The 9,324-nt window shown below is 41.8% G+C and overlaps 1 protein-coding gene across 2 annotated transcripts in view; it reads right to left on the bottom strand.

The window, feature by feature from the left end:
* Nucleotides 1-3: 3 nt before the first annotated feature.
* LOC311610065 (cytochrome P450 2A13-like) overlaps nucleotides 4-9,324 on the bottom strand; it is a 29,866-nt gene continuing 20,545 nt past the window's right edge. For both annotated transcript variants that reach the window (XR_014792896.1, XM_084860954.1), the window contains exon 9: nucleotides 4-2,584. Coding sequence is in view for 1 of the 2 variants with exons in the window: in XM_084860954.1 (XP_084717080.1) it covers nucleotides 2,487-2,584 (98 nt within the window). In the remaining variant the exon portion in view is untranslated. The remainder of the gene's footprint in view (nucleotides 2,585-9,324) is intronic.

Below are 9,324 nucleotides of genomic sequence, written 5' to 3'. Positions count from 1 at the left end.
AAAAAAAAAAAAAAAAAAAAGAGTGAAGAAAGCCTACATGAATTGTAGGATACCATTAAGCAGAAATAATCTGTGCATGATTAGTGCCAGGATGATAAAAAGGGTAGAAAGGGTCAGAACATTTATTTAAAGAAATAATGACTGAGAACTTCCCAAACCTCTAGAGAAATTTAAATATTCAAATTCATAAAGCCCAAGCGTTCCCCTAAAATTTCAACCTAAAATTATCTCCTCCAAGACATAATATAATTTAATAAAGATAATAAATACACTTTTTAAAAGCTCAATTTCAAAACAGTAAATGTTTTCGTTCACTTACCTAGAAAAGTAAATTAGACACAAGCCTTACATTAATGTATATTTTCTGTTTAACCCTACCTAACATGAAAATTAATTTTAAATATAAGATTAAACACTTTCCTGGTTTATTCTTGCACAAATAAGCCACAATGTGATTGTTTTCTTAAAAAATATTTTTCTTCAATTGTACAAGAGGTAGGAGAAGGGGAAGAAAAGTAAAGCCATGGGAGAGTTGGCAATGTTAGATCACAATATACTCAGCATGTGTCGTTGGAGAAAGACTTTTCTTCTGAAGCCATATTTCATTTACCTGTAAAAGACTATTACCAAAATTAAATAAAATTATGTAATTAAGCAAAAATAATACTATATAATAAAGAGGTAATATTCAAATTGACTGTCACTCCAACATACAAGATGGCTTCCCCATGTGGACACAAGATGGGAAAGGCAGTTGTGGGGGATCAGGCCAGTAGGAGAGGACAATTGGGAGGTACCAAGCCTGAAATGGAGGGTAATTAGGGGTGATCAGGCTGTCGGGGCGAGGGGTCTAGGCCTGCAGGAGAGGGCAGTTGTGGGGGAACCAGATCTGCAGAGGAGGGCACTTGGGGAGAACCAGGCCTGTAGGGGAGGGCAGTTGAGGGTGACCAGACCGACAGCGGAGTATAGTTGGAGGGTACCAGGCCTACAGGGAAGGGCAGTTGGGGGGAACAGGCCTGCAGGGGAGGGAAGTTAGGGGTGACCAGGCCGGCAGGGGAGGGCAGTTAGGCATCAATCAGGCCTGCAGGGGAGTGGTTATGAGCTGGCAGGCAGTAGCGGTTAGGAGCAATCAGGTGAGCTGTTGGAAGCCAGGAATTCTGGATTGTGAGAGGGATGTCTGAGATTGGAGAAGGTGCAGGCTGGGCTGAGGGACACACACTAGTAATATAATAAACTTGTCTAAAATCAAAGATAAAAAGAGAATTTTTTAAAACAGTAAGAGAAAAATAATCTCTCACATATAAAGCTATCCTCATAAGTATATCTGCAAATTTTTCAGCAGAAATCTGGCAGGATACAGTGAGATGATGTATTCAAGATACTGAAATAAAAACATTTATTTTATTCAGCAAAGATGTTATTCAGAAATAAAGGAGAGCTAAAGACTTTGCTAGACAACCAAAAAGAGGAAGTTCATTGCCCTGGCAGATGTGGTTTAGTGTTCAGCCCATACACAGAATGGTTGCAGGTTCAATTCCCAGGTTGGAGGTTCCCTCCCTGCCCCAATAGAGATGCATGTGGAAGGCAACCAGTCAGTGTGTCTCTCTCATATCTATATTCTCTCTCTCTCTCTCTCTCTCTCTCTCTCTCTCTCTCTCTCTCTCTCCCACTCTCGCTCTCGCTCTCACTCTCTCATACACACACACACTCCCTTCCAGTCTCTCTTTAAAAAAATTTAAAAAATTAAAAAAATTAAAAAAAAAATAAAAGAAAGATGGAAAAAATATTCTCAAGTGAGTATTAAAAAAATAAAAGGAGGGAGTTCATTATCACTAGACCTGGCCTATAAGAAATGCTGGTAAGTTCTTCAGATTTAATGAAATGGTGCTAACTAGCAACATAAAAAAATATAGGTGACATCAGAGAAATGGCAGCATAAGAGATCCCCTCCACCTCTCCCCTTAAAACTTCAACTCAGCAAAGGATTTCCTATTCAAGATTGAAGTGCACCTGAGAGACCTGCACATTGAAGTATCTAAAGGTGGGCAACAAGAAATAAATGAAGAAACAAGAAGGGAAGAGAGCTCAGAACGCCATGTGTGCAGCACTGAAGCTAGGAGCTGGCTACAGCTTGGCCTGGAGACAGTGGACGGGTGACTGTGGAGGTAGCCCATGGTAGCAGGTGCTTCAGTGGGCAGGGAGGAACAGAGAGTCTTGGTGGGCTCTCCAGCAGAGTGAGAGCTACAGACAGAGGCTGAGCCAGCACAGATGCCCAAGCAAGGACACATCTTAGGGGTTCTGCCATGGCTGTCTGCTGTCAAGTGGTAGTGTTTCAGACAAAGAAATGGAGCCACAGAGCCCTGCCACCCCTTGGAATCCCAAAACTCACCTCCAGTTGCCCTTGGTGTCCTGAGGAGGAGCACGTTATCTGCAAACAGCTATTCCCATAGAACTACTATTACCTTCTGTGATTGATCCCAGGTGAGTCAGGGGTGGGGAGGACCTCGCAAAGGCCCAGGGCAAAATAAACCCCACATCCAATCAGTGCAGCTGTCCTGTCTGATAGAAGCCAAGAAGAGCAGCTCTGGGAGGTAAAAGAGGTTAAAAAAAAAAAAAAAAAAAATCTTTTAAATCTTATGATTCAGCGCCACCTACTGGAAAATAATAAAAGACTTCTTAAGAGAAAGCTGCTAGAGAAAGGTCAGCAGTAATACAATAGATAGCTAGACATAGGAAACCAGCAAATACCATGAATAAGCACAGAAATTAGGAGGCTCAGAAATAAAATTAAAAATCTCAAGAAAGCAAGGTGGGCCCGGTAGGCGTGACTCGGTGGTTGAGCATAGACCTATGAACCAGGAGGTCGCAGTTCAATTCCCAGTCAGGGTACATGCCCAGGTTGCAGGCTTGATTTCCAGTGAGGGGCATGCAGAAGGCAGCTGATCTGTGATTCTCTCTCCACATTGATGTTTATATCTCTCTCCCTTTCCCTTCCTCTCTGAAATCAATAAAAAAATATTTTTTTAAAAAAAAGAAAGAAAGGTGAAACACTTGGAAAGATGTGAAATAAATGACAGAGAATTCAAGATTGCAGTTCTGAATATATTCAACCAGATACAAGAAAATACAGACAGAAAAATAAGTATATAAAATTATAAAACACTGAAAAAAGGTAATTTAATGGTCAATATCAGACTACTCTAATACTACAATACACTGAGTTAATCATTTAATTCCAGTCTACACAATAAAAAAGAAAGATGCAAATTGACATATCTCCACAACACCTACCAGCCAATCAGGAGTAAGTATGCAAATTAACTCAACAAAGCTGGCAGGTTAATTTGCCTATGCAGATGTGGAGCAAAGACTGAAGACTGAAGAGGCTGCATTTCTCTGTGGCAGCTAAAGTGGAGAAGCCAAGCCTCACTGTGACCAGAGCGGAGAAGCCTAGATTCAAGGCTCAGCTTCTCCACTGAGGCCAGAGCAAAGGCCTGGCTCCCGGGTGCTGGAGAAAAACCAGTGCCAGCAGCCAGGCGAAAGAAGGCCTCTAGGATAAAAGATAAAGGACAAATGTATTACAATAATATAGTTACAATAATTTGTTAAGGAATTCATTATATGAAGAGCCAGCATAGGTAAATTCTAACATCAAAAACAAAATGGGGAGGTAGGGGGAAGAAACCAAGATGGCACCATAGGTAAACATCTAAACTGCTGCCTTGCACAACAATTTTAAAACTACAACTAAAAGACAAAACATATATCACCCAGAACCACTGGAAAGCTGGCTGGATGGAAATTCTACAACTAAAAGGAAAGAGAAAAGAGCATTGAGAAGTGCACAAGCACTGAAAAGCTGAGGTTCAGAGGCGCAAGAAATGAGCTGGCAGCAGGCATTGCTTTCTTCAACCCAAAGGGAGGCAAAGCTCCCGATTACTCTGAAATCCAGTTTCTGGGAGATGCTGTGGACCCAAACTCCTATGAGGAGAAGCTGGACTGTCTACCATCAGGTCGGAAAGTGAGAGTGGCTTGCTTGCAGAGTTGCGTGCAGGAATCATTGTTTACTGAACTGGAGTGCAAAACGTGGGGACAGGGAAACTCAGAGACACAGAGACACTGACGGGCAGCCAACACTGTTTGCCACTCCCTAGCATACTGACTTCCTAAGATCCCACCTAGCACAATCTACAAACCCATCCAACCTCTGCACAGCCTCTTTTGCATAGTAATGGCCTCCCTATCCCAGCTTAACCTAACAAACTGAAGCTCTGGTCAGACAGCTCCAACCACCAAACAAAGATGATAAAACTGTAGTTCTTGCTGTAGTTCCTGCAGGGTGGCCTCAGACAGTAGCTAACCTGCACCCCATTGGAGATCCAGAAGCCAATGTACCTAGTGGTCAGTGTGAGATGACACCAGATTTCAACTCCTCACATCCATAAGTGAGACATTCAAGATGCAGACTCAGTGAGCACCAAAGCCCCACTGAAGCAAGTCCTGCCCCATAAGCATATCTCCAGCACAGCAGTTCTTCCATTATAGACACAGTGGGTCCTCAGAGCCAATTGGCCTGAAGATAAATTCCTCCCAGTGATACCAACAACAATCAAGGCTTCACTACACCAAGACTTTGCACTCAGCCCACAAAGGGGTGCACCAAGAGCGTCCACCTCAAGTGATTGGGGAGGCTAAGCCACTGGCTCCTATCAGTCACCTACCACACAAAGCCACTCCATCAACACAGGGAAGCAGCCAAAATGAGGAGACAAAGAAACATGTCATGAATGAAAGAAATGGGGGAAAGCAAAACCACATAGAGTTCAAAACCACATTTATAAGGTTACTCAAGAATCTTGTAAAAACTGCTGATAAACTTGATGAGACTCATGAGGAGCTTAGTGAGACCTTCAAGGACCTTAATGAGAATGGAAAAGGACCACTCAGAAATTAAGGATACACTGTATTAAGTAAAGAATATACAGGAATTAAACTGTAGATCAAAGGACCTCAAGAATCAAAACAAAGATCTGAAATATGAGAAAACAAAAAACATCCAACTAGAAAACAAACAAATAAAAAAAGAATCAAAAAATATGAAGATAGTATAAGGAGCCTCTGGGACAACTTTAAGTGTACCAACATCTGAATTATGAGGGTACCAGAGAAGAGAGAAAGCAAAATATTGAAAACCTATTAGAAGAAATAATGACAGAAAACTTTCCCTACCTGATAAAAGAGATAGACTTACAACTCCAGGAAGCACACAGAATCCCAATCAAGAGGAATCCAAAGAGGACCACACCAAGACACATCATAATTAAATTGCCAAGAGCAAAAGACAAAGAGAGAATCTTGAAAGCAGCAAGAGAAAAACAGTTAGCTACCTACAAGGGAGTACCCATATGAATGTCAGCTGATTTCTCAAATGAAAATATGTAGGCCAGAAGGGAATGGCAAGAAATATTCAAAGTGATGAACAGCAAGAACCTGCAGCCAAAATTACTCTACCCAGTAAAGTTATCATTCAGAATTGAAGGTCAAATAAAGAGCTTCTCAGACAAGAAAAAACTAAAGGAGTTCATCACCACCAAACCAGGATTATATGAAATGGTGGTGGGTATTCTTTAAGAAGAGGATGAAGCTGAAACCAGTTTGTCTCAAGTGGATAAAGTGTCAGTCTGTGGACTGAGGGGTCCCAGGTTTGATTCCTGTCAAGGGCATGTGCATTGGTTGCAGGCACATCCCTCAGGTGATTGGGGAGGCTAAGCCACTGGCCCCTATAGGTTACCTACCTAAAAAAAAAAAAAAAAAAAAAAAAAGGTAAAGATAAAAATTATGAACAACAAAATGACAACAAATACATACCTACCAAAAGTGAATCTAAAAATCAAATGAATAAAAAATCTGATGAACATAATGGACTGATGGATATAATAGAATCAGGGACATAGAAAGGGAGGGACTGACAATTCTCATCAGTAGGGGGATTAAGGGGTGCAGGAAGAGATTGGACAAAAATCTTACACTTATGGATGAAGACAGTGGCGGGGAGGTAAGCGAATGGGGTTAGGTGGGGAATCAGGTGGAGAGAAACTATGGGGGGAGGGCCGGAAATAGTAATGCCTGTAATAATATGAACAATAAAGATTTATTCAAAAATAATAATAATTCATTTGAGAGAAAAAAATGGGGCCCAGCCAATCTAGCTCAATGGTTGAGCATAGACTTATAAACCAGGAGGTCACAGTTTGATTCTAGGTCAGGACACATGCCCAGGATATGGACTCGATACCCAGTGTAAGGCATGCAAGAGGCAGCCAATCAATGATTCTCATTATTGATATTTCTATCTCTCTCTCCCTCTCCCTGCATCTCTGCACCCAATAAAAATATATATTTTTAAATGGGTGAGATAAAAATGGCGATGGAGAAAGTGGATACTATAATGAGATGCTCCCAGGACCAAATTAAAATTACAACCAAAGTACAGAAAAAGCACCTTGATTAATCAACTGAAGACTAGCTGGAGAGAACCCTGATAACCCATGACAGAAAGGGGAGATTGCATAGAGACTAGTACATAGGACAGATATATGAGAGGGCTGCTTGGGCTCCCACAAATAGCAGTTGAAGTTATGTAGCGATATCTCAGTTGTGGAGGATTGCCACTGAGAAGTCTGGAGTCTAAATTCCATGCTGGGCTCCCCAACCAAAAGCATCAGAACAGAAAAAGGTGCCCACACAACACCTAGTTGTGGAAAGCAACAGTGAGAGATGGCTAGAAATGCAGGTGCCCTCTTAAAGGACCAACCCACAAAATTTTATGTGCAACTCACTCACATTTGTCTCTGGCCAAGGGAGGGCAGAGTAGACACGAGCTCTGTGAGCAAAAGCCAGGGTTTGGGGGATCTGGGGTTAGAGCTCAGAATGCAGACACCCCAGTTTCCTGGGCTAAATCATTCTGTCACACTGCTGAGGACATCTTTCTCAGGCAGACCTTTGCTATCCAGTCAGTTTTTCCCAGGAGGGAGGTTAGTTGCCCCACCCTATTGGAAAATCACTTACCTCACCCACCCTGTGGAGTTCCTGAGACATATTAAGAGACTGAGAATAACAATTAGCCTCAGGGAGAAGCAATTGCCCCATCCTGTGATAAAACCTCTCACTCTTCAAGTGGATTATGACCTGAGGCTACTCAAAAATGAATACAATAAGTCTGCAGACAGAGGCAGGGCTCTGGAGGCTTTGAGTCTTTGCCTGATCTAATTAATCAGAAACAGCACTTGACATAATCCTGCACTAGAAATTGGGAAGTAGCAGATCTACCTAATTCATAGTCACAAACCCATAAAGACAGCCAAAATGGAGAAACAAAAAAACAAACAAAAAAAAAAAAAAAAAAAAAAAACACCACAACTTTAAATGAAAGAACAAGATAATTCTCAAGAAGAAGAATGAAGAACTAAATAAGATGGATATAAAAAATTTATCAGATATAGAGTTCGGAACAATGATGGAAAAGGTGCTCAACAGAATGAGAAAAAATACTAAGAAAGAACATAGTGGGAGAAACCAAGATGGCGGCATAGGTAAATGCCTAAACTGCAGCCTCGTACAACAACAAAAAGACAAAACAAACATCATCCAGAACCACAGAAAAGCTGACTGATTGGAAATTGTACGACTAGAATCAAAGAGAAAACCATAAGGAAAATCAGAGGAGTTGTAAAATCCTGAGGTACGGAGACACAGGCACACGCGTGTGGAGAGGACAGAGCCAGAGAGGATGGGGTGGCTGATTTCCTGGCTGGTATTCTCTAGTGGGAAGGACATAAAAGCTCTAGACTGCACTGAACCCCAATTCTGGGTGAGACCCTGGGGACCCAGGCTCATACGGAGGGAATCTGGGCTATAAGGCAGAAACTCAGGGGATCGGCAAAAGGCAGAGCTCCGGAGGTGTGTAGAGGACGAACAGTTGATTGTGCTGCTGAATTGTCCTAGCGGGAAGGGGACAAAAGCTCCGGACTGTGCTAACCCCCAGTTCCGATTGCACTGAACCCCAGTTCCAGGCAAGAATCTGGGAATCCAGATTCATTGGGGAAGAGACTAGACTGTCTGGCAGCAAACGAAACTCGACTCCTTTCTCTCAGAGGTGCTTACAGCAAGTACTGAGGGACACTGAGGGACACTGAGACTCCGGAATCTCACAGGGTGGGGCTGATGGGAAGCCAAGGCTGTAGGCTCCTCTCTGAAACTCCATCCCAGCCAACTTTCATCCCATGAAACTTCCCTAACCTGGTGAGCACAACAATCAAGACTTAACTGCAACAAGGCTGTACACACAGTCCATAAAGGGGTGCACCAAGAATGTCCACCTCAGGTAGCTAGGGAGGCCAAACTACTAGCCCATATAGGACACCAAACACACAAAGCTACCCTACCAACACAGGGAAGCAGCAAAAATGCGGAGACAAAGAAACAGATTACAAATGAAAGAAATGGAGGAAAATAAATGACTGGAGATAGAGTTCAAAACCACGGTTATAAGGATTTTCAAGAATTTCCTAGAAAAAGCCAATAAATTTAGAGAGACCCTTGAGGATATGAGAGAGACCCTCAATGATATGGAGAAGGACCGATAAGAAATTAAACATACACTGACTGAAATAAAAAATATAAGCTAGACACCCAATAGCAACCTAGAGTTTTTAAAATACAAAAAAGCAAAAAATCACTCAACTGGAAAAGCAAAAAGAAAAAGAATCCAAAAATTTGAAGATAGTGTAAGAAGCCTCTGGGACAACTTTAAGGGTATCAACATCAGAATTATGGGGGTGCCAGAAGAAGAGAGAGTGCAAACACTGAAAACCTATTTGAAGAAATAATTACGGAAAACTTCCCCCCACATGGTGAAAGAAATAGACTTACAAGTCCAAGAAGCCCACAGAACCCCAAATAAGAGTAATCCAAAGAGGACCACACCAAGACACATCATAATGAAAATGCCAAGAACAAAAGACAAAGCGAATATTAAAATCAGCAAGAAAAAAACAGTTAATTACCTACAAGGGAGCATCCATATGATTGTTAGTTGATTTCTCAACAGAAACTGTGCAGGTCAGATGGGAGTGGCAAGAAATATTCAAGGTGATGAATAGCAAGAACCTATAACCAAGAGTACTTTACCCAGCCAAGCTGACGTTCAGAATTGAATGTCAGATAAAGCGCTTCACAGATAAGAAAAAGCTAAAGGAGTTCGTCATCACCAAACCAGTATTATATGAAATGCTGAAAGGTATTCTCTATGAAGAGGAAGAAGAT

Source organism: Pipistrellus hanaki (genome assembly GCF_964339955.1).
Source record: "Pipistrellus hanaki genome assembly, chromosome: 15".
In the NCBI taxonomy this organism is placed as follows: Eukaryota; Metazoa; Chordata; class Mammalia; order Chiroptera; family Vespertilionidae; genus Pipistrellus; species Pipistrellus hanaki.
This window is presented reverse-complemented; position numbering and strand designations above follow the sequence as displayed.